This window comes from Corapipo altera, unplaced genomic scaffold (assembly GCF_003945725.1).
Source record: "Corapipo altera isolate COAL_440 unplaced genomic scaffold, ASM394572v1 200, whole genome shotgun sequence".
Classification (NCBI taxonomy): Eukaryota; Metazoa; Chordata; class Aves; order Passeriformes; family Pipridae; genus Corapipo; species Corapipo altera.
In genome coordinates, this window is record NW_020884992.1 from 259,642 (window position 1) to 284,795 (window position 25,154).

Below are 25,154 nucleotides of genomic sequence, written 5' to 3' on the forward strand. Positions count from 1 at the left end.
CGTGTTCGCTGCACCCTCTGTGCAGAGAAAGTAGAAGTAACTCAGCGACGCTTGGCCACGTAGCTAAAGGGGGTGTCAGGAGCCCCCTCCTCTGTTCTGCTCTTCTGTTCTGCAATGCTGTAACCTCTAGAAATTACCTGAGTTAGTCAGGGTCACTAACGTACCTGCTGCTGAAAAACGTCTCTAATAAAACTTTGCTTGTGCCTGATGCAATCAAGAACCTGGGTCTGAAACTGAGTTCCTTTAGAACACCAGGTGCTGAGCCATGGGCACGGGGGGCAGCTAAACTGGTCAGGATCATCCTGCACAGAGAATGGCCTTGCTGACCTGGCAGGTCTTGTCCAGCTCGTCCCTGTTGCCACAGCCTGAGGCAGATGTTGCCTGTTCCTGTATGACATGGGAGGGGTCAGCCAAGCCAGAGGAGCTGGAGTTCAGTGAAAGGAGAACAGGGATGAGTGACAGAAATTCCCATGCCAAAGCTCAGGGTGGTGTGTATCCATACACAGGTATTGGCTCAGCAGCCATCCCTGGTGCACATCTCCAGCTGCTCTCCAGATGTGTCAGGTCTTAAACTGTGAGATGAGCCGGTGCTGGGGAGTTCAGTGGTGGCTGCAGCCACCTGGGGGGGGAGAGATGTCACCTGTCCCCTGGACTTGTGCAGTGTGAGCATGTCCAGGTGCTGCTGCCCCTCGGCAGAGCAAATCCCACCTCCTCTGTGCAGGACCCCTGCCCAGGGAGGGGAACCCTGTGAGGACAGTGCCCCTTTTCCTGGGTGCCTGTCAGGCCACGTGCTGAGATGACAGCACTCAAATGTTCTCAGCAATCTCCTCTCATGGGGACACCCACAGCTGTGCAGAGACACCCACAGGACGGAAAGAGCTCATGGCCTGAAAGCCCTTTTTGTAGTTTATATGACACAGCACCAAGACTTCTCACACCTAAACACGTGTCAAATATTCTGGAGTCCTTTGCTGAGAAATTCAAAAGCATTTAAAACATAAAAGCAAATGCCAAGCCCCGCTCCTGACTGTGCCACACACCTGGAAAAGAACATTTCTGCCCCTGCTCTGGCCGGGTTCTGCGCTGCAACAAGCCGGGAGAGGGGACGGGCAAAGGGAGGGCGGAATCTCGGCTGTGAGGAAGCGGAGAAGGAACAAGAGTGATCCCTGGCGGCCGGGAGGGACGGGCAGCTCCATCACAGCCGCTGATCCCGACTCCGGGAAGGACACCGGGAGCTCCTGCGGCAGCACCGCACCCTCCTGGGGCCGGGCAGGGTCGCCTCCTGCTCTTCCCACACTCGGATCTCTCCAGGGAGCTCTGCCGTGGCCCAAACCCTCGTACAAAACCCCGGAGCTGCTGCTCGCTCCTCCCCGAGGATTTCGTGAAAAAGATCCTCTGGAGTGGGAGACAGATCCTCATCGAAACTCAAATCCTGGGAACCTGAGCTTTCACTTTCTGCTGCCATCGGCATTGGCCTTTCCCTCTTGTAGCACAAAGAGAAACAGCAACATGAAGCACCTGTGAAAATATTTATACTGGGTTGGGTTTCGTTGTTTGTTTTTCCCAGAGGAAAGAAAAATTTAAAATATTTATACTGGGTTTGTTTTGGTTTGTTTTTCCCAGAGGACAGAGACATTGAACATGTGTTTGCCTGAGAAGACAGGGCAAAACTGACCTATCCAAAAACTGTCCAGTTTGGACTGAGACTGAAGCACAGATTTTCCATGAGCACTGCATTTGATGTCAGGAAAAAACCTAAGAGCAGCTGGAGTAATTAATGATCCTGATATGCACGTGCTGCTGGTGCTGAGGAACAAGGAGAAAGTGCCTGGGAAGTCCTGGCACTTCCCAGCTCTCCCCATCAGGTGTCAGCTGTTCCCAACCGGCAGATCTGAAGGAAACACGGACCTGTCAGTGTCTGTCCTGCTCCCCAGCCCTGGCCCTGCTCTGCCGCAGGAGTGCAAACAACGTGTCACCGCGTTACCCGAGTGTGAGACTCTCCTGAAAGTAGGGATCACATTTTCCTAAGAGGCCCAAAGACACTAAATTGGGCTAATCCTGTCTGTGTCTGAGTGGAATTAGTTGCTGGTAGCCTATCCAGCAGGAGAACGATAGTATGTGATTAAAATAAGAGGTATATTAATAATAAATATAAAATTATATAAAATTATATAAATGTATATACATTCTAAATAAAAACGTAATTATCCACAATCTACAGCAGTTTCAGCCCTGTCCAGGCCCCCTGCCCTGCAGTGGGGTGGGCAGTGTTCCCTCTGCCCCACTGAGCCCTGTGCCCACCGTGCCGTGGGATCCCGACACATTCTGCATTTCACCACACGGGATATTTGGAGATATTTGGAGGTGCAGGAGCTGAGAACTCCCCGGCCCTGGGCTGCGGGTGCTCTCTAGAGGGCACTCGGCTCCCACCGAGCTGCCGAAGGGCGCCCGGGGCAGAGGCGAGCGGCAAACCCGGAGCTGGGGGCTTGGCTCGTCCTCCCGCAGCAGAGCCGGGTGGTGTCTGCGGGCCGGGCCGGGGAGATCCCGCTGCAGGAAAACACGGAGCGCGCTGTGAGCCCGGACATCCCGCTCCAGCTCCTCCGGTATTTAATGGTGTCACTCGCAGTGAGGTCGGCACCACCCGATTCCGTGTGTGACAGCTCAGTGTCCTCCCTGCCGCCTGCAGACCCCCGGTGTCCTCCGGGCCCCCCCCGGTGCTGTCCCGTGCGGGGGCGTGCGGGACGGATGCCAGGCCGAAACTCACTCCCTGATTTGCCAATACCTGTTTATGTTTCCAGCGGCACCGGGATATTTTGCATCACGTCGTTGGGCGGGAGCACAGGGAAACTCAGGGTCCCCGCGGGGGCTGGAAATGTGCTGTAATGACCCTTTGCTAACGAGGGTCTTGCAGTGGAGCAGCATCAGCTGAGACCCCAGAGTCACCTGGGCCAGGGGCTGCTTAGGCCCAAAATGAAGCCGTTCCCAACCCAGGGGTTTGTGCTCTGAAATCTCTTACGGCTCTGACTCACCTAATTTTTGTTCCTATCAACAGCCACCATCTCTCCCTTGGGTGGTGGAGCTGTTGAAGGTGCCCTTTAACGTTTCATCACCACTGGGCTCTGCAACAGGGAGTGAGTAACAGATCGGGCAGAGTGGAGGCAGGAATTACATCCTCTCCTACAGGAGGGATGTTTGCTGGATTGGACACCCCTGGCTGCCCTTCCCTGGGGTCAGCACGTCACCCCCCATGCCGAGTGCAGCTTTACTGACCACTGGGGGAACGTGCTGGGTTTGGACCGTTGGACAAACAGGGATATTCCCTGTTCCAGGGATATTCCCTGTGACCACACACCTCGGGCTGTGGGTGGACACCAAGACTTACACCCTGTGTTTCAGAAGACACCAGGAGAGGTGGGGACTTACTCTCTCACTTCAAAACGTATTTTAAAACCCTTCACTTTAAAAAATGCCTAAAATATGTTTTGGCATCAGGGAATCACGGAATCATTTGGGTTGGAAAAGCCCTCTGAGATCCTCGAGTCCAGCCCTTCACCCAGCACTGCCAAGGCCACCACTTGCAGTTGGTGTTCCTAGAATTTCACTGAGCTCTAGAACCACACTGTGTGTTTTGGTTTGTGGCAATGAACCAAAGCCCACTGGTCTTTTGACAGGATAAACATGAGTGAGCCCTAATATGTTACAACTGATCTAAATCAGATTTTTCAGTTTTCAAACATCTAGCTTTTTATTGGGATAACGAAAAAACCCTCATCATTTAAATTTTAGGGGAGAGGAGAACAGCTTCATGTTAAGTGTCAGGCAGCTGAATCTCACTGGAAGGAAGAGCAGTGTACAAATAAGTGTTCACCCTCCAACACAGTCACACTGCAGGGCCTGGCTTTCTTCTCCACTATGGACAAATCCTACAGGATTATCTGGTGTTAATAAAACTGCCTGATGATAATATAATGGGAGTTAGTTTATAGCATATAATTATGAGAACGAGTCATAATTCCCCAGGTAGATAATTCATAGTTTTTCTCTGTATAGCAACACAAGCAAATTGAATATTCCTGACAAGACCTGACCAGAAGTTGGAAGGATGGAAAAGGATCCCTCTGAAGCACCAAAAAGGGTGGGCAGCAGTGCAGTCGTGCCCCCTGAGATGTGCTCAGCAGCCTCGGTGGTTTGTCCCAAACACATCAGTGTGGGGAGGGTGTGGATGTGGAGCTGGAAAAGGTGGTGCCAGGGTCTGGGAGGAGCCACGTGTGCCCACCCACACCCCAGCCTGGGCTGCCCCCCCGGCAGCCTCACCTTCCTACTGCCACACACCCAAAGGAAACAGGCTTCGTCCCCCGGCCTCTGCTTCAGCCAACACACGTTTGGGCTGGGAGGAACACACACCAATTCTGCCACTGAACTGCTGGATGAAATCTGCCTGTGCTGGGTGAGCCTTTCAGGCTTAAATAGTCCCCCCGCCTCGTTGGGCAGGAGCTGGTAACAGTTTCATCACAGGAGAAGGGAGAGGCCCAATGCAAACAACTGTGGGGCCACCTGCCTCCAAGGCACCTTCCTCCTCCTCCTCCTCCTCCTCCTCCTTCTCCACGCCCATCCCATTTTGGCCCTGACCACTTTTTGGCTCTGCTGCACTGAGCAGCCTCAGCCCAGATTCCAGAAGGTTTCGCTGTCCCATTTCACAGGTACCACTGGGGATCCTTCCAGCTCCTGCAGTTTATTGCAATCTCTCTGATGTTACAATTTCCCAGCCCTCCAGCTGCACTCCAGCAGCATCTCTAGATTTTGCTGGAAACATTATCTAAGATCACCCAGGAAGCTCAGAGTGTTGCAAGGGCCTGGACAATCCTATGAGACATAACTGCAGACGAAATTACTGCCTCATAAACCAGCTTCCACCTTACAGCAGCTCTGAAATAAAACATTCCTTTCAGGAACCATTGGTTCAGTCACTTCTATCTCTGATCCTGGCCAGGATTCCCAGTTACACTGAATCATCAGGTTTTCTCAGGTTTAAGGAGGTAAGCTTCACTCTTGAGGAAAGTTGCCTGCACAAATTCTAGGGGAAAAATAGCATTCAATCTTCCTTTCATGTATTAAACATAAAGGTTTTAAGTTGCACACCAGCATCCTCCCTGATATTCAAACCATCCAAACATGTTCTCCTGTGAAGGGAAGACAGGAAGCTTGGTCCACTTGAAAGGAATGACTGGTGCAAAAGATGTAATAAACATCTTTGCAGAAAAAAAACAAACAAAACAAAACAACCCCCTTCTGCAGAATTATACAGAAAACATAGATTTGTACCCATGTCAGCAGCTGGAAGAAACAGTTAAACAGGATGTAACCCAAAGGTCTCCAAGAGCCAAAGCAGCTGGAAGTATAGAAGAGAATTTTGTTTACTTGAGAGAAAAGGGTTTCTCGCTATAATGAGCTAAAATTATCCCCCACACTCCATTAAATGTTGCAATGAAATTTAAATTCCTACAGTCCAGGGGAGGCCTTGCTCCTCGGACGTTTCAGAGATGAAGTGGAGCAGAAGATGGAACGTGAGGCGTGTCCTGCTGCGTGGGCCAGGGTGTGCTGGGAGGGGCCTTTACAAAAAGCTGTTTCCACAAACACTTGCTGCGAAGCCATAACAAACAAACCAACCTGTTAATCAGCAACAACCAACAGCACAACGGCCGAGAGAGAAAACAATAATATCCCAAATCAATACAGGAAATTGGACATCACACAAGGAGTTCCACCCACGAGGTGTGACAGGTAACAGACTGGGATTTGTCTGGCAGGAGGACGGGGTGAGAGGCACCCAGGGGAGAAGTGACACTGTCTGAGGCTCAAGGCACGGGGATTGCTCAAATTTGCATTGGGCAAAGATAAAATCTTAAAAGAAGAAGATGGAAGATGTGTCTGTGGGTGGAAAACAAATCTGAAGGGAAAATGTGATGTAGTTTATTGACTTAATCCCCAAATCAGAAACTTCACCTTTCTCCTCCGAGTATGTTTGTATTTGTGCTGCGTGGGGAAAACATCCTGATAAATTTGTGAATTCCCTTCGGGAGTGAGAACAGGACCTCTGACACTCCCAGGAATGTCAGGAGAGAGCAGCCAGGAGCCAGGACACTTTCCCAGGTGTTTCTGTCCTCCTGTACCCGCATTTGGTCCGAGCACATGAAGGGTTATTTCCAGAAACAACCTGCCATACTTCCATTCTTCACAACCTGACATGGAGCTGTTCTGCAGTTGTTGTAACACCCTTTTTCATAATTAAATTGTTATTTATAAAACACAATTGTAGAGGTGTGATTGGAATAATTGCTGACACGTGACATTTGCCAGTGTTCTCTGAGCTTTTACGAGATATTATAAAGAAGTCAGAGTGGTTCATTGTACCTACAACTCACATCCTGGGATGGGCTTTCCAAAGGCATAAAGCAATCAAGGACTAAAAATAAGGAGCACACAGCAAAGAATAACCATAAATCTATGAAAATATCAGGTAACTATAAAACAATCAGCCAGGATTCCTTGACAAATATCCGAACATTAGAAGAGAGATGGGAACATCCACCACTGTCCCTTATTGTGGCAGAGTGTTGTTGTGTTGAGAGGGATGTGACCAGGACAAGGTGAGTGGGATGAGTTTCTTTGGGATGACTGTAAGTCAGTGCACTAGATCTCAGCAAAGATCTCCCCCACTCAGAGCCACCCAACAGAAATTACATGTTTTGTATGAATAAACAAATGGTCACAAACACTTAGAGGAAGGGTTAAGCTTCCTGACACTGCCAAGCATCTCCCTTTGGCAAATTAGGGCTTGCAAATGCACATGGAAAGCGGGTACTCCCTTCCACGGCGACACCCTCTGTCTCGGCTATAAATGCAGAGGAGGCCGGCTGGAATTTGGAGCTATGATTCCAGGACAACTGTAAGACCAGCTTTGAGTTTTCACCCGAGTTCTTTGCTGCTGCCAGGATGAGCTGTGGCTCGAAGCAGCCCCTGAAGAGCTGCCTGCGAGGGAGCAGCGGTGGCGGTGCCAGCAGTGGGGGGGGGAGGAGGGGGCAGCTCGCATTCCTCGGCCTCCTCGAGGAGGATCTCCTCCAGGAGCAGCGGCGGTGGCAGGTTTTCTGGCAGCAGTTGTGGCGGAGGAAGCTCCCGGAGCAGCTGTGGTGGGGCAGCTGGTGGGTATGGGAGTATCAGGCACAGCAGCTATGGAGGAGGGATGAGCAGCCGCAGCTGTGGAGGAGGGATGGGATATTGTGGAGCGGGAATGGGAACGGGCTTCAGGTCAGGGGGGAGCGGGTTTGGTGCTGCTTGTGGAGGAGGCTTTGGTGGAGGTGGTGCTGGTTTCAGCGGTGGCAGCTTTGGCTTTCATGGAGGGAACGTGGGAATTCTCTCCTACGACGAGAAGCTGACCATGCAGAGCCTCAACGAGCGCCTGGCTTCCTACATGGAGACGGTCAGGAACCTGGAAACGGAGAATGCTCAGCTGGAACAATTAATCAGGGAGTGGTACCAGAAGCAAGGTCCTTCTGGCCCAAAGGACTACAGCCACTATTATGGACAAATTGAAGAACTTCAAAGCCAGGTAGGATGCTCTTTGCCAGAGGAGCTGAAGCACTGACAGGCTGAGAGGTTCTCAGGGAATGTTTGCCCAGCATGTTGTTTCTCTTCTAGATCGTGAATGCAGCTGTGGACACCCACAAGGTACTTTTGGACCTGGATAACACGAGGATGACTGCAGAAGACTTTAGAGTAAAGTAAATATATATTCCTCTTTTCCAGCCACTGATGTCCTTCCTCCTGCTTTCCTGAACTTCGTAAATTAATTCCATAAGCAAATATCAATCCACAGGGACTTGGGTTCCTCCTGGTTCTATGGCAGCACAACTGAAATAATTTGTGAAACTTCAAAATTTTCAATATTTCTAGAATGATCTATGGTGGGAATGCAGTCTCTGAACCAGATGGATGGAACTTGAACAAAGTTGCAGGTCAAAGAGATGATGAAAGATACCACAGAATAGAATATTAAAGTTCAATATTAATATTAAATTTAAAAAGTATTAAGTATAAAGAATAATAATGTTATTAAGTGATATTAATGTTAAATGGTAAGTACTGGCTGATGATTTCCTAATTCTGCTGGTTGAGAAATGCTACACGCTCTGAAGTACAGACACAAAAGCAGACACTGATACTGGAACAGGTGAACTTCTCCATAAACAATGTCAGTAGGAGAACTGGGATGGGAAGAGCAGGGCTGACCTCTCTGCACCGTCCCTGGCACAGGTACGAGGCCGAGTGTGGGCTCCGGCAGAACGTGGAGGCCGATCTCAACAGCCTGAGGCCCCTCTTGGACAGCCTGACCCTGTGCAGGTCCGACCTGGAAATGCAGTTTGAGTCTCTGAAGGAGGAGATGATCGACCTCAAGAAGAACCATGAGGAGGTAAGAGCAAAAAAGCAACAAAACCCCACAAACTGGAGGTGCTGCAGGGGAAACCTCGGCACGAAACGAGGGGCAGGCCCAGGCTGTGCCAGGGGGGCCCTGAGCTCAGCCCCTCAACAAGCAATGACTCAAAGTCAAGGCCAAATAATTGCAACACAACACCCCTATATATATATATATATATAAATACATATATATATATATATATAAAAATATGCTGTTGAAAGGCTCTGTTTGTGTTCATTGTCCTGGGCCTGGCTTTTCTCTGCAGGAAATAAAACAACTGGAATCCCAGTCCAGTGGGGATGTGAGTGTGAAGGTGAATGCTGCTCCAGGAGAGGATCTGCTGAAAAAGCTCAATGAGATGAGACAAGAATATGAAGCCATTATTCAGAAGAACCGTGCAGAGGTTGAAAAGTGGTATGAAAGCAAGGTAAAGGGTGACAGTTGGAATGTTCATGTTAAAAAGGAAAACACCAGCCCCTGTAGAGGGATGACACAGCATCCATTGCTATTAGGAAATAATGGTAGAATCCCTTTGACCAAAATGAAGGAAATCACAAGTGGGCTCGAACTGTTCTGGCAGAGCCACACAAGGAAGTGTAACAGCCCCATATTACCAGTGGCCCTTCTGAAACTTTGAGTTTTCACCTGAGTTGTTTGCTGCTGCCACTCTGAGCTGTGGCTCCAAGCAGGCCCCAAAAAACTGTTCCAGGTGGTCCCACGATAAACTGCCATGTTGACATTGTAAATAAAACTCAGAAACTCCAGCTCTGTACATTAATTTTTCAGATGGAGGAAGTGAGTCAACAAGTCCACTCAAGTGGCCAGGAGGTGGAATCAAGCAACCGGCAGATCTCTGAGCTGAGACGTGAATATCAGAGCCTGGAGATCGAGCTGCAGTCGCAGATCAGCATGGTAGGTAACAAATGCTCCTGATCCTTGGATTTGCAAAGAACCCAGGGGTTGCTGGGATTACAGGAGGGCAGCTGTAGCTGGCACAACAGTCAGTGAAGATGCTGGGTGCCTCTGACACCATGTGAGATCTGCCTCATGTGGGGCACAAGAACGCTCTGATCCTGCCGCATTCCCACCGACGCCGCATTTTGTTTGGCCTTTGCAGGTCGACTCTTTGCAGTCCAGCCTGGAGGACACGGAACGTCGCTATAACATGCAGCTGCAGCAGATCCAGGGCATGATCAGCCCCTTGGAGGAGGAGCTGGCCAGCATCCGCTGCGAGATGGAGAGCCAGAACGAGGAGTACAAGATGCTGCTGGGCATCAAGACCCGCCTGGAGCAGGAGATCCAGCAGTACCGGGCGCTGCTGGAGAAGGGGCAGCACGGCCTGAGATACAGAATTAGGTACAGACATCGATTTATTAACTTGCCATCTCTGCAGTCAGGGGAAGAGGAAAGCAGCAATATTTGTGTTAGGAACTGGTACAACTGATTAATCATCAACATATTTACTACAGCCACAAGAATTCACATAAATCTTAGCTGGCAGGGTGCAAAGCTGGATTTTCACAAAAATATTTAGTGTTATGATTTGTCATTTCTTCCCCTAAGTACCAGCAGGAAGTGCTGCTGTCTGGGAAAATGAAAGGTAAGAAGGAAATAACACACCCCTTCCTGCTCACAGACCTGCACAGGGAGGAGCTGATGGTGGATCTTCAGGAGAAGGAGGAGGTCATGGAGGAGGAAGCAGTGGAGGAGGAAGTGGAGGATCCTATGGAAGATCTTCCTCTTCTGAAAGCGGAGGAGGAGGGAGTGGAGGAAGAACAGGAGGTGGAACCTGTGGTAAAACTTCAGGTGGAGGAGGTGGCAGTGGAGGAGGAGGAGGAGGAGGGGGCAAATCCTGCCTCTTCCGCTCTTCATCGTCCCAATCTCAGCCTGGTGACTCTTGTGAAAGCCCAGGTAAAAATGGAATAAAGAAGTACATCCTGCCATTAATGACCCTCTCTGAATAGCAGGAAGGGATATGACAACTTCCTTCCTGGAAATATTTTGCTATTTTTCCCCAGTTGTGTTTTAAGGCCACTCTGACATTTGTTCTTACACAGTGACAACTCAGCATGGCAGCATTTGCACAGTGACTCGACTGAAGAGGGAGGGTGGCATGAAGGGTTATGTGGAAAGAGGAAAGGAAGGGGGGAAAGGGAAAACGATGCCCAATCCAAAGCATGCAGGGAAGCAGGGAAGTCAGTGGTTAGAAATGTCACTGGTGTTAAGGGGGCATGGTTAAAGCAGGGTACAGCAGTTGGAACACCCCAGACATTTAAAATGTGAGAGGCATTGGCTGCAAAAGACTCAAGCAGCAAAAGACAGAAAGGTCTGATCTGTGTCTGATTTCCCGGCTGTGGTTCCAGGAAGTGCTGAAAACATGAAGCTGTGCCTGGAAGGGAACAAAACACTGGGGAGAGGAGCAACCATGGAGGAAGTGTCCGAAGCCATAAAACACATGAGACTGGGTAAGGCTCCGGGTCCTCACAGCACCTCAGACAAACGCCTGAAAATGGGGAATATGAACAGGAAACTGTCATTTTTAGAAAGGTTCACTTCCACTTTGATCCTGTTTTGAGGCTTCATCAGTCTCTGTCAGTCAGTCTGTCTCCCAAACACGCTGTTTCCACCACAGACTGTCAGTCATGACATGAGAGTTGGCTCTCACCCAAAGGGCCTGGAGCCACCCGTGCAGACAGCAGGAACAGTGCACACACTCTCCTGCTGCTGACAACAAAGGCAGAGAATTCAGAAGGATTTTGTGTTATGAGGAAGATTCTTTGGGAAAATTTGATTTTTAAAAATTCATACATAGGCTTTGCAAACTCCTCTGAGAAAATTCACTCCTCTGATCAAACATCCCATCTGACCTGCAACACTCCTACATGTATTAATGCTTGGTAGGCAAGATTAAAACATGTCATGTGCCATCTGTCTTTGACTTATAAAAATTTGTTGTAAATGTCTGTACACACAAAAATGTACATTCTAAGTTCATCTGTATTTGGTTTACACTGCTCAGCCACTCTAAAGTGATTTGCACTCCCACAGCTGAGAACACAAGCAGGTCTGTGCAGTTAATCGCTAAAGCTGCACACACAGGTACAAACACAAGTCTGACACTGTTCAAACTTTTCTGGGAGGCTGGGAACAGCCCTGGTGCACTGAGACTGCACAGGGGGTACTCGGGGAGTAACACAGGGTTAAAAATGCTGAATGAGATAACACTTCTTCAAAGAAATTCTTGCTTCCCTCCATCTTTCCTCAGGGAGTTTTAGAAGGTCTGAGGAGTGATTGGCAGGAGCAGCATCTTCCACTGCAGGACCTCCCCAGTGAGGCCTTTGGACCAAGCAAGACTCTACGAGCACGGCCGAACACGGCTCTGCCACGAGCAGGAGCCAGCACTTGTTCAAGTTACCCAACACTGCTCACTGCAGGGGCTCCTCAGAGCTCCCTGCATGGCCTGTCTGCTGCTTCCACCTGTCTTTCTGTTCCGAATCACTGTTACCTGAGTTAATCTCTGCCGTGATTGGTGTTCCTGTGCAATAAATGCTAATAAATCTTTGCTTCTCTGTGATGCAACCAGAAAACCGTGTCTGGTTCAAGTTCCTTCGGTGGAGATTTTTGTTGGAATCAGTTACAAATATCAAGCCCTACCTGTGCAACACACAGTAATGTGTCAGGTTATCCATAGGACCCTGAGTTTGCAGTGATATGTTCACCATTTAAGGTTCACTGGGCAAAGCTTTGCAGACTACACTGCTGGGAACTGCTCGGTGGGCCCTGCGATGGGAAAACTCACAGTCAACAAACCCACTCACTTCTGCTATTGCCTTCTGTCTGGGACAAGAGGGGGGGCTTAAGGAACTGACTCTTCCCTAGAAAACCTGTTTAAAATATGAACTCCATGGAGAATTTCCCCTGAAAATAACGCAGGGGGTTCCTCACATGGCTCCTGCTCACGATACCTCCTTCCTCCTGCGCACTTCCCCACTCACCTGCCAAAACCCAAGCAGGACTATCGCTGCTGTGAGCCTTTCTCTCTGAGTTTTACAATCACAAGGTTTGTTTTTCGCCTCTGATGAAGGCATCACCCACGGGAGAAGGTTGGGAAACCCAGGCTGAGTGGGAGACCGTGGGAACGGGAATGCTGAGCGCCCGATCCCAGGCAGAGCCGTGCCGGTGATTCACGGCGCTGCCTCTCGCCGGGCTCTCAGCCACGTGATTGGAACTGGAGAACGAAGAAAGGAAGAATAAAATTGTTTTTCCTGACCAGTGTCTGTTTGGGGGCCTGAGGGACCAGCTCATCTGCATGAAGACCTCGGTGCTGATGGCCCCGACCTGCTGGCTGTTGATGATCATTTGCCAGGATACCCCCAACTCCAACCTGCTGCAAAACCACCCTCTTCATTTTTAACCCCTTGCAGCCTCACGTCACTCTTGTCCCTGTTTTGTTCCCTGTCCTCTGAACCTGCTTCCTCCAATTGCTCTGCTCGCTTTCCACCTCTGGCAGGTGGTGACAGCTCTTTCTCAGACTGTCTGTCCAGGGTACTCAACTGACAGCCCAAATTAAGGAGTGCTCCAGGAGCCCTGCTTGTCACACCTCCCCTTGGAGCCTGCCAGGTTAACCTCAAAACTGTTCCTGCTCAGTGCCTGTTTCCTGGCTGTCCCAGGGTGAGTTACAGTGATTTACCTGGTCTCTGGTCCCACAGTGACACCCGGGAGGCTGTTGGGGTGATTGGATATGATTTCCTTGGAGCAGCAGCCTCTCCGTGCTGGATGGAGTTCACTGCTCTGTGCCACCACAGCAGCTCTGAGCACTCCCGGCCCCTCTTGCTCCTGCCCTTCTTTCCAAAGATACAACTTCCCTTTAATATTTTACAGCCAGTTGTCTAATCCTGAGGCATCTCTGCACATAACCTTGCAGGAGAAACCCCTCTGAAATGATCCTTGGGGAAGCAAAGCAGAAAGTGGAGTTTGGAGTGTGGGAAGGGCTGTGGGGCAGTTCAGGGGCTGAGAAAACAGCACTGAGCACAAACACGTACGAGGATGCAGCGTGTGGCAATACCCAGGGCAGCTCTGCTGCTGATTTAATGGCTTATATGGATATGTTAAATAAGGCACAATTTCTGAGCCATTAGGATAAGTAATTATAAGAGTACTATTACTACTTTTGCTACTCAGCATTGATTGCACCACATTCTTCCTTACCTAAAATCTCTGCCTTTAGTCTGCATCTACAATGAAAATCTGCTTCATAATAAAGTTTATTTGCTACATTTTACAGTATGTGACAAAATAAATACAAACCACCAATAGACTCACAAAAAACCCCACTCAGTCATGGCATTAGTGCTCACTACAGACAAAAAGCCCTCTAAATTGTGATGGTTTCTTACCAGACCCTGGAAGAAAATGCCAGTTTAAGGATTCTTTCCTTTTTCCATTTTGTATTACAAAGCCTGCAGCTGGGTTACCACTGGCACTTGCTCACTGAGAGAACAGGCTCACATGGAAGAACAGAGCTAGAAAAACCACTGCAAAGCAGGAGTGAGAAACACAAACATTGTAGTGTCAGGTGTCAAAGCTTAGGGCAGGCTCAAAGTGGGGCCGCAGTGATACTGAGGAACGAGGAGAACTTGGCACTTTTTATTTGCATGCATTTCGCTAGGGATTAATCAGCATAATAAGCTTTAATTTTATGAGCACAAAGTGTTGCAATTCGGATACTTATCTGGTGTTCCTATTAGTGCTCTGAGGAGATAATTGAGGTACGTGTTGGAACAAGACCTTCAGAGCAACCTGAGGCAAAACTCAGTGTGCACACACACACTCCTGCCTGTTTGGCTTCAGAGCTCCCTGGCAATCCATGTGTCCATTTGAAGGCACAGCTGTAATTTCCAAACTGCCTGTGTGTACTGTGCTGATCTCTCTTTTGTTGAGCACTGTCAGGCCTCTTAATTGCCAAATGCTTCCATATTCAAGGCCATGTTCAAGGGCTGCACAATGAGAACAGCCAAGTCACTGCGCTGGGGGGAAGGAACTCGACCCCTCCCAGAGTCCACCTGGCTTTGCTTCACTTCCATGAGGGGTAACACCCATCTCAGACAGACATTGGTTTGAAGTGTTCACTCTTCTTACAAAAATATCTAAGAGTGATGGGAAGGGATGGTTAAATAGGTGAAAAGAGGCATCAGTGTGACAGTGAATTAAGGGGAAATGCTTCAGTTTGCCAGTGCACAGACACAAAGCTGAGAACACATTTCCTCCAGCTCTTTTTGAATGCAGCAGCTCCAGCCTGCTGGAAAAGCCTCCCAGTCTTGGAGCAGGGGCTGCTCTCAGGGTGCTTGGGAGTCACTTCTTTGATACCAGTCACCAGGCCTGACTGAAAGGAAAACAGCCACAGAGAGTGAAGGGACAGCAGCTGGGCTGAGCCGTGTGCTGGGCTGAGGAGATGCTCTGAACAGGGCTGGAACATTCCAGCAGCTGCAGGCTGGGGGGATAAATGCCCTTATTCTGCTCTGACTGGGAAACAGGAGTGTTATATAACATATGGATGCTATATCTACACAGAAACATTAATGATTCAACTGTGCATCATGTATAGGAAAGAGACCAGAGAAGGACCTAAAACTGCCAGTTCCCGTTAGGTAATAACTCCATAAATTCACATAATCCTATAACACATTAGAGGAAAGCATCAGAGAACAAGAACCTTTGAAGGCTCTTTAAATGAGCTCAGAAATGAAAAATGCATCCTGCCCACAGAATAGATCTTCTCTTATTTGTAAACATTTGCACAGTTAAATATTTAATAATCAATTAGTTAAAATAAGTCAGGAGGGAATTCAGTGTGTGCAACTTTACCGGAGGGAGCATGAAGTACTCGAGTTCACCTGTATTTTTCAGGCACTTCAGTGTCAGACTCCAGACAGATACACAGTGACTGACAGAAACCAAACATCCCAAGGGCAACTCTGAGCTGCAGGAATATTTTGGGATATGGCCCAGCCTCACAGCCAGCAGGGTTTCTATAAAACCTCCAAGGTGAAATTAGTAACAAAAATTAAATCATAGCAATGCTGAAGACAAAACAGGAACATCCTGTGAGCACGTGACTTATGAGCTACCAAAGATCTAAAGGCAAAATCTGTGATTTGTGATCCTCCTTTATACATAAATAGTGGTAACAACACAGAACTACAATGAAATGTTGAGGTTAGTGGAAGTTCTCCACCCTCAATGCTTTGACTTCTTTTTCTCTCATTGCTTTGATTTTTAAAATTTTTTTCTTAATCCTGCAATAAGAAGTGTCCATTTTCCAGTATGGACAAATCCCTTTTGTGAACAGGTACATATGGAAAAAGACCCTGAATAGGAAACAATGTGTGTTTTCAGAAAATACAGAAACAGAGTAAGAGACTCTTTTGGCAATTCTTTTACTTTTGTTTTAATAACTACAGGAATTACTTTGCTTACTATCACCTACAAACCCACAGATTGTTCTAGCTTGGCTACAAAAAGTATTTTTAAGGAATATTCCCGGAGTCTCTGATGGGAATTTGAACGTGACAATCCATTTTACTCACCACGGCAGAGTTTGTGACAAAGGGCCCCACTGGCAAGGTGACATTCCCCAGACCCAGAGACAAAAAAGCACTGAAATGAAAAAAGCATTTTGCCCCCAGCAAAGTCCATCTCTCTGCACCAATAACAGACCGTGCAGAAGCAGAAACTGTTTATGCTGCTGGGGTGTCAGGACCAGCCTCCAGCTGAGACTCAGGAGAAATTATCACATCACCAACCTGCTCGGAATCTTTCATCACCTTTGAGCCACAGAGAGATCAAATAGCAAGATAAAATCTGGGAGCTTTTGAAAGCGATTGCCTAAGCAGCAACAGAGCAACGCCGGCGCAGGCACGGAGCAAAGGCCAGGAGGAGGGATGAGGTTAGAAAATGGTAAATAATCCTGAATCTACAACTTCCCACCAAGGCAGCCTTTGAAAAGCAAGGCCTGCACTGCATTCCCATCTCCAAGAGCTCCTGGAGATGCTGGGAGCAGGACAGCAGAGCACAAATGGCAGTTCCTCAGGTGTTGCCTCTGCTCCTGCACCTGAGGTTCAGGGGAGAAATTGCTACACCCTGTAACTGCCTCCAGTCGTTAGAGACTCCATGACCCCGTGGGGAGGAGGGAGCTGATGGAGACATTTCAGTCACACAGAACAGAACTGTCACTGGGAAACTGTGCCCCTTCCCCTGAGCTCTCTGGGACAGTTTGGGTCCATCTACAGCAAGATACAAGGGCTGGTGGTTTGCTGTTTGCACATCTGCCTTCAGACACTGGCTTAGCATCCAACCTCCCAAGGCAGGATGGAAACCCTTCACTGGGTCAACTTCTGGGATCAGGACGACACTGAAGTGTGGGGTCATTTCTTTTGTGGTCTCAACAGTCTGATTTAAATTGCCTTTTCTCTCAGGATTTTATTTTAGAGTCTCAAGGATTTCTGCTTTAAGAGCAGTAATACAGATGTACTTTATCACCTGTAGTATATGACACATTGACAATAGAGAGCATGAGCTGCTTTATATTAAACGATAAAAAGTCTTCCCACACAGTAGTTTTCAGGTAACTGTCTGCAATAATACAGCTTCTAATTGGGCTACAATTGACTTTGTAGTACATTTAAAGTATCCTTGATCTTCCCCCTATTTTAGATCAGCAGCTTCTTAGTGAAAAAAGTCCAGTATTTTTTTTTTTCCATTTGAGTTCTAAGACTTGGCTCTCTGTGTGCTGTCCTGGTGCTTTCTTCACAAAGGAGGCAGTTTGATTTTTAAATAAGAATCCCTCTGCATTGCTTGAAATAGCCTGCTCATATCACTAAATATGTTCTTTAAGTGCTGGCAGGGACACACGAGTTGGACAATCTCTAGAGACAAGTCACACAGTCCTATTAATAAAACTCTTGCACTACCCCATATGGTGAGAAAAGGAATATAAGGTGTGTAGAAAATCTGAAATACACAACACAGGAAAGAGCAAAAGAGAACAAACAACAGTCTTTGGTGATAGCAGCTACAAAATCTTAGCGAAGAAAGCACCTGTTCCAGGAAAAGCTAAATGAAAAGGATGTCACCCAAAAGAAGTGAGATGTTAAACCTCACCCAAGCCCCAGAAGCCCAGCCGTGGGCTGGATTGCCTGAGATGGCTGCACAAAAATACTGTTCAGCAAATAATTCTTGGCACAAACAAGAAATTTGGTAAATGCCCTGGGAGAAGGAAACACCCTGATGGTGACACCCAGTGTCAAACGTATAAATACGGAGAGCTGGGTATGAAGGTTTGCAGTCCTGAGGCTTATCGGGCTGTGCAGCTAAATTTGGGTTGTGGTTTGACTCTCGCCTGCTGTCGCCATGAGCTGTGGCACCAAGTCCTCGAGCAGCACCATTAGAATTAGCAGTGGAGGGGGAGGAGGTGGTGGTGGCGGTGGTGGTGGAAGATGCAGTGGTGGAGGCGGTGGAGGGAGCAGGTCTGGTGGATACTCCTCAGTGTCCACTAGAAAATACACCTCCTCTGGAGGCGGCGGGGGCTTTTCTGGGAGAAGCTTTGGAGGAGGAGGCTCCAGGAGCAGCTATGGAGGGGGCTTCAGCAGCGGCAGCTGCGGGAGGATCAGCCGCAGCAGCTACAGTGGCAGGATAAGCGGTGGCGGGTACGGAGGAGGAATGAGCTGTGGAAGCATTGGAGGAGGATTTGGGTCAGGAGGGGGCGGATTTGGGGGAATGGGAGGTTGTTATGGAGGTGGTGGGTACAGTGGAGGTGGTGGATACAGCGGAGGTGGTGGGTATAGTGGAGGTGGATTCAGTGGCTTCGGGGGCAGCGGGGGCTTCGGTGGTGGTGGCAGCTATGGTGGAGGAGGTTTTGGTGGGATGGGGTTCGGGGAGGACTCTGGATTGCTCTCCACAAATGAGAAGCTGACCATGCAGAACCTCAACGATCGCCTGGCTTCTTACATGGATAAAGTGCGACGCTTGGAGGAAGAAAATGCTCAGCTGGAGCGGCTGATCAGGGAGTGGTACCAAAGTCAAGGTCCCTCTCAGGGCAGGGACTACAGCCAATATTACAGGACAATCGAAGAGCTGCAAAACCAGGTATGATGTAGTTTGACTAACTCTGAACGGGTTCTTATTGGAATGGCACTTGCTCCTGCAGCAGAAGGTCCCTGTTTGGGGTGATATTCCCCCTCCTGTGCTTTGGCCAGGAAGCAGAGCTGTGTGGGGACCAAGCCTGGCTGCCAGTTTTCCTGTGTGTGTTGTGGCACAGGTGTATTTGGTGCAGGTGGCATCGCTGGGGGCAGTGGCAGATCAGCACCAGTGTCCCCATCACGGGGCCTGTCTCGTGCTCCCTTCCCCACTGGGCTGCTGCTTGCTTGTTTCTCACCCTCGGGAACAGCAGATGTAATCATTGCTTGGCTTGTGCTACTGCTGCCATAGTCACTGGATATTTTTGTGAATACACAGGACGAGCAGCAGGTGCAGTTAGCCCCATTCCAGCCCTCAGCCAATGAGCAGTCCCATATCTCCTGCGTGAACATGGCTGTTGCCAAAAGCAATGGCAATTTTGCTTTCCCACTGGTTTCGAATATGAGGAGTTTATTTAGTTATTCTTTCTTAAAAGGTAATTTTAATGCATATTTGTAAACCAAAATTGACAGTAAAGGCACTTTCTTTTATCTGGAAGCAATAAACTCTCTCAGTAGCTCCTGCAGCACTAGTCAGGTCTGACATCACCACAAAGCCGTTCTGCAAGGTGTTTGTGCACAGGAGTTCCTTCTGTGTGTGTGTCAGGCTGAAAAGACAACTATGGAATAACACCTGCCCTCTCCCTTTCAGATTGTTGGTGCAAATGTGGACCTGAACAGGATGCTTCTTGACATGGACAACACCAGAATGACTGTGGATGACTTCAGAATGAAGTGAGTGGTTCCCTTTCTGGCTCATTCCATCCTGCCTCCTTTTACCCCCATGGGTTCCCATTGCCAATTAATCTCTGTAGAGGCTGGAGCCTCTTGGCTCCGATGTCAGAATATAGAATTGTTGGGAAAAGCATTCTGAGAAGGATTGCTTTGGGTTTTCACTATTGGTTTTATCCAGACAGGTTCTTGAAGGACTCCAATCTAAGTTTCTCCATTCTTGCATGTTGATTTTAAGTATAATCCTCATGGAATAAATTTCACTGAAATCAAACAAACCTATCTGAGACAGAAAGAGAATTATGTCCTTTCTTTTAAGGACTGACTAATGGGATTAGAGACCAGAGATGTAGGATGGGAACTGCCCATACTGGAGGTACCAAACAAAGAGGTCTGGCAGCACCTTTACTCTCTGTCTTGTCTGTTGTTCAGGTATGAGACTGAGTACAGTCTCCACCAGAGTGTGGCAAGTGATATCAATGGATTACGCCCATTTTTGGATCAGCTGACTCTAGCCAGATCTGACTTGGAGTCACAGTTTGAATCCCTAAAAGAGGAACTGATCTTCCTGAGGCAGAACCATGAAGAGGTAAGTTTCTCCACACTTAATAACCACCGACAACACAACACTCAGAGAACTTCACGTGGATTTTTCCACCAGCAGTAACCAGGTTTTGGCCACTGGCTTTGATCATCCAACTTGACACAACCTGGCTTTGATTCTGAGGAGTGTGTAGTGTCCACAGTTGCCCACAGCTGATGTAATGAGACACATGAGTCTCAGCGCTTGGCAAAATGAGAACTGAGGAATGAGTGACTTTCAGTACAAAGTAAAATCTGGTTGCTGAAGTCATGGAAGTAAAACTGGATAGAATATACTGAGGAGTCAAAAGAAAGCATTTATACTCTCTGCAGTGAGATTTCCCACGGAGGAGAAAAGATTCCCACAAAGAGCACCCTAAACAGAATTCCTTATGACCCTCTGGAGGACACTTCAGGGTCACTGTGAAGTGTCACAGTGCCTGGCTGTGAGCACTGGAGCCTGAGGAATGGCTGAACTGTTCCATGGCAAGGGCAGACAGGCCCCCTTTGCAGGAGCCACGGGCTGTGTGAGGATCCATGTCCCTCTCCTTCCCCTTATTTGAAACGACACCATTTCTCCTTAACCTTCACCCTTTGAGAACCTCGTGGGGTCCTGTGGTTTTTTTCCAGGAAATGAAAGGACTGCGAACACAGTCTGGTGGGGATGTGAGCGTGGAGGTCAACGCTACTCCTGGTATTAACCTGATGGAGAAGCTGAATGAAATGCGCTGCGAGTACGAGAGGCTCATTGAGAACAACCGCAAGGAGGTGGAGAGCTGGTACGAAACCAAGGTAAAGCATGGGAGGTTTGAATATTGAATTGTTCACAGAGCACTGGACCTCTCTACATCCAGCAGGCAAAAAGTGTTATTTAAGGGACATTAAATGACTTTAAGCAGTTTCCTGTAGCAGGTCAGTCCTGGAGTATCAGGTTATGTGGTAAAGCACATGGAGCCTCCGCCTTCCAGCAGGCAGGAGAATTACACAGGGTGTTGGCACAGTGGCTTGTGGGAAGCAAAGAGTCTGCATTGCGTCTTTATTCTTATTAATTGCTTTCTCAGTGCTTTTGTGATAACCATACAATGTCTTCTTGTTATCAAAAATGCCTCAATTTTGTATGTGCGTTTTTCAGATGGAAGAAGTCAATCAACAAGTCCACTCAAGTGGCCAGGAGATACAATCAAGCAACCAGCAGATCTCTGAGCTGAGACGTGAATATCAGAGCCTGGAGATTGAGCTGCAGTCACAGATCAGCATGGTAAGGAAAGGCACTTGCTCCACCTGTGACACAGTGTGTATGTGGGAAGAAGGGTGACACCCAGCAGGGTAAATCCATCTGAGGAGAATGGGATACTGGGTAACTTATCTGCAAAGACACACTTTTTTCTGGTTTGTGAAGATCTCCTGTTTTTCCATGAAAACAAGTGAAAGTCGCCACATTCCCACCGACGCCGCATTTTGTTTGGCCTTTGCAGGTCGACTCTTTGCAGTCCAACCTGGAGGACACGGAACGTCGCTATAACATGCAGCTGCAGCAGATCCAGGGCATGATCAGCCCCTTGGAGGAGGAGCTGGCCAGCATCCGCTGCGAGATGGAGAGCCAGAACGAGGAGTACAAGATGCTGCTGGGCATCAAGACTCGCCTGGAACAGGAGATCCAGCAGTACCGGGTGCTGCTGGAGGAGGGGCAGCAGGACCTTGTGTATGTACTCTGAGAGAGCACAGCACTGTTACCAGCCACAGGCAGCAAACAAACAGTGGGGATTTGCAGATCAGATTTGGTGCTGAAATGGGGCTGATGCAGCTGCTCTTGGCCAATCGCCTCCGGGGCCTGAGGGATTTAACTGTGTTCAGAACATAACTCATGTGAGGAAAAATCAATGCAGAAATTCTGAACTACCGATTTGGGGCTGGGCAGGGAAACCCCCACACTGAGTCTTCCCTTTACCCTGGTTCCAGGGTAGCCAGGAGCTGAACAGGCAGGAGTCACTTTGGAAAAGACCGTAAGGAAAGAAAATGACCATAGTTTTCCAAACTTTCATAACAGTCTCTGGAAGTTCAGGCTGATTCAACTTCCTTTCTGCAGCGCCTGAAAGAGCAGCTAAAGCTTCATTCTCTGCTTTCCAATTTCGAGCCATACACTGGTAAAGCAGCAGTGCCAAATATTGCAAGAAGTCTCCTGGCAGAACGTGGGAAAAACAAAAGCTCTTGAATTCAAGCTGACATTGAAAGAGAGGCTGATTTTTTGGCACTGCCTCAGTTGTCTTGGTGCTGTGCTGGGCTCTAACCAGGGGTACAGTCCAGAGCAGTGCCAGCTCCTGGGCAGCAGCTGTACCTCGATTGCCTTCAGAGATCAAAATGCTTTTGATTAATTTTTTTTTTCCCTCCTTTCTCTCTCTTTGCAGAATCCCTTCAGGAGGAATTGGAGGAGGCATGGGAGGTGGTAGAATAGGAGGTGGTGGCTATTCTGGAGGAGGAAGAGGAGGAGGTGGTAGCATAAGTGGTGGATATGGTGGTGGTGGCAGTGGAATGGGAGGAGGAATGGGAGGAGGAATGGGAGGAGGAAGTGGTGGAGGAGGAATGGGAGGAGGAAGTGGAGGAATGGGAGGAGGAAGTGGAGGAATGGGAGGGGGAAGTGGAGGAATAGGAGGAGGGAGTGGAGGTGGATGCAGTAGCATTGGAGGAGGAGGAGGAGGAGGAAGAACCTCGGGAGGCATCAGCAGTTCCCACTCCTACTCTTCATCTTCCCAGTCCCAGTCCTGCAGGAGTGGCGGTGAAAGCCAAGGTGAGAACTGTGGTTTGGGCATACTGTCCTCTCAGTCCCACCCTGACTCATTTATGCACTCATTTATACCAACATACTCTTCCAGAGCCAAACAGTACTGAGGACAAACTAAAGTCTCTGAGAAATGTGAGATTCACTGTTGTTAGCAATTCTTTCCTCTTTGTGTGCAAAGCCCATCTCTGTTCCATTTTGTGGGTGACATCAGCTGACCCTGTAGTTTAATAACCCCAGCTGGTTTTCTTCATCCCTCTCATTCTTTGCAGACCCTCATAAATCTCACGGCCTTTGTGCCATGCTGGAGTTTTCCTTTATGCTTTTGGAATGCTTCTGGTCGCTCCCACACAATCCTCATGTCTGGGGGGACACTGGTGGCTCAGGGGTTCAGTGCCAGCTCTGACGTTCACACTTGCTTTGCCTCCAAACAGGCTATGGAAGAAAATCTTTTGACTAAGAATATACACCAAGGATCCTCCAGTGCAAGACCCTTCAAACAGAAACGCCCGAATCCGCTGCTTTCCCCGTGCTCCCGAGGAAGGATGATGCTCTGAGCAGTTCCTGGGAGTTGCAGATGCCACCTCTCCCCTGCCCTGCATGCTCTGTGCTGCTTCTGCCCGCGATGCTCCGTGGTCCCGGTCACTGGCACTGCAACTGCTGCTTCACAGACCCAACCTGGCCGGTACTCGGGTTGTTCTGAATCAGGAAAATGTCTCTAATAAAATTTCATTTCTGTCTGATGCAACCAGAATCCTGTGTGGGGTTTTTCTTCCACTCTGTAAGGTGAAAACACTTAAAAAAGAAAACACAAAGCCATGCCAAGACATGCCTCCAGGCAGGGAGGTTGATGATACACTCCAGTAGCTGATAATGATATTTAGAGTTAAAGCACAATTTCTGAGCAGTCAGGGCAGATCAGAATCTTCTTGGAGCAACTTGGGCTGTGCTTTTGTTTTTAATAATGTACCAGATACTCTCGTGAGCTGAGACCCAACAGACAAATATCAGCCCAGAATGGGATAACAGAGTTAAGGGTGAACACAACTGCACAACTGCAGCCAGAGAAGGGAGGGAGCTTATTTCTTCTCCTGTAATATGGAATCTCTTCCTAGAATGCTGCCAGGTTGAACCTTTCTGTGGATAACCTGATTTTGAGGTGGCAGTTCACAGCAGGCCCCACCAGCTCCTTGTGCTTCCCTTCCCAGCCCAGCTGTAGGAGCTGCAGAGCTGATGTTTAACACACAGCTGGAAACCTGAGCGTTTGTTTCCATGCAAGGCTTTGCTCAGCTTCCCAGCAGCTTGATTAGCAAAGGTGGAAAAAGCAGTTCACTGCACATCCCCTATTGCACAGGCAGTGGAAAAAAGTACACAAGTGTTTCTGACTCTGCTGGGTGTTGCAAGATGTTCTGTCATGGTTGCAAAACACCCTTCACTGTAACAAGCTCAGGTAATGATTATATTTTGTCAGATCTAATCTCTGGCACTTTTCATCAAAAATTATTTTTTTCACCATATTATATAATTCAAGGACTTATTCTGAGAAATGACTATTTGAATATGGTTATGAAAATACACAAAGTCAAATATTTCTCCTCTCAATTTCCTCCAAGTCCATTTAAAACACTTTAAAAAAAAATAGGAGCTCTTTGATAGGAAAAGATTTAGCATGTTTTCCCTCACACAGTACTACTTTTGTGGCTGTCACCTGGTTTTCTTCAAGAAGAAAAAGGACTGTGATTCCCATCCTGCACATTCAGAGAAAGCTGAATGCCAGCAGGACCTTCATCAATACAAGCAGTGAGGAGAGAGTGAAAAATTCAGAGCGAAGTTCTCTTCTATAACAGACGTGGGAATGCAGTTTTAAAAGTTTTTATTTCAGGGAATTAAAGAAGATTTCTAAATAGCTAATGCATATTTGGAATAAATCAAGAATGAAGACTCCCTTGGATATTGTGATCACAGGAGGATGACCAAAGCTGAACTACTGAGTTTCACCACACAGAAAGCTGAAGGAGGCAGACAACAAGGCACAGCCTTTTTTAGCTCCCATTGACAGATTGACAAAGCTGGGAGATATTCTATTTTTTAACAAAATATCCAACGAGGAGCCACCCACATAAAATTATAGTGCAGCTTGATGTGAATCAACACAGACATACTTGCACTGAATGGTAATGCCTTTTACTTACCTCAGACTAGATTCCCTTAGTACATCATTTTTTGGCACAAGCACTGGGGCTGGCAAAGCCCATGGGAAGCTGGACTGCCTGGCAGGTGACACCCACCCAGCCAGGTATAAAGAGCCACCGGCGAGGACGCCCCACTGCACTTGCCTTCCCTGTCTCTCGCTGTGCAC

At 48.3% G+C, this 25,154-nt stretch overlaps 2 protein-coding genes across 5 annotated transcripts; both read left to right on the forward strand.

Annotated features, from left to right (window-relative positions):
* Nucleotides 1–6,993: 6,993 nt before the first annotated feature.
* On the forward strand, nucleotides 6,994–12,029 carry LOC113958255 (keratin, type I cytoskeletal 13-like). Its single transcript, XM_027666372.1, is given in 10 exon segments — nucleotides 6,994–7,062; nucleotides 7,064–7,606; nucleotides 7,696–7,778; nucleotides 8,311–8,467; nucleotides 8,739–8,900; nucleotides 9,260–9,385; nucleotides 9,591–9,829; nucleotides 10,110–10,384; nucleotides 10,837–10,938; nucleotides 11,739–12,029. Coding segments are annotated over 10 exon segments (1,782 nt in total). The 3' UTR covers nucleotides 11,765–12,029.
* A 5,805-nt stretch (nucleotides 12,030–17,834) lies between these two features.
* On the forward strand, nucleotides 17,835–23,549 carry LOC113958254 (keratin, type I cytoskeletal 10-like). Of its 4 annotated transcripts, none has more exons than XM_027666371.1 (9): nucleotides 17,835–18,616; nucleotides 19,358–19,440; nucleotides 19,870–20,026; nucleotides 20,650–20,811; nucleotides 21,152–21,277; nucleotides 21,495–21,721; nucleotides 22,425–22,534; nucleotides 22,595–22,804; nucleotides 23,230–23,549. In XM_027666371.1, exons 1-9 carry the CDS (start codon nucleotides 17,882–17,884, stop codon nucleotides 23,253–23,255), a joined length of 1,836 nt encoding a protein of 611 aa, XP_027522172.1. In that variant the 5' UTR covers nucleotides 17,835–17,881; the 3' UTR covers nucleotides 23,256–23,549. The 4 variants fall into 4 exon arrangements, with proteins under 4 accessions (XP_027522172.1, XP_027522170.1, XP_027522171.1 ...); XM_027666369.1 differs by having other exon boundaries at nucleotides 17,835–18,266; nucleotides 18,303–18,616; nucleotides 22,425–22,804; XM_027666370.1 differs by having other exon boundaries at nucleotides 17,835–18,254; nucleotides 18,303–18,616; nucleotides 22,425–22,804.
* The last annotated feature ends 1,605 nt before the right edge of the window (nucleotides 23,550–25,154 follow it).

Bases quoted from the DNA above. Each gene is read 5' to 3' on its own strand.
- LOC113958254 (XM_027666368.1), top strand. From the start codon at position 17,882: ATGAGCTGTGGCACCAAGTCCTCGAGCAGCACCATTAGAATTAGCAGT. The intron at 18,617-19,357 runs GTATGATGTAGT...TCTCCCTTTCAG, and splicing joins TCGAAGAGCTGCAAAACCAG to ATTGTTGGTGCAAATGTGGA. The intron at 20,812-21,151 runs GTAAAGCATGGG...TGCGTTTTTCAG, and splicing joins AGAGCTGGTACGAAACCAAG to ATGGAAGAAGTCAATCAACA.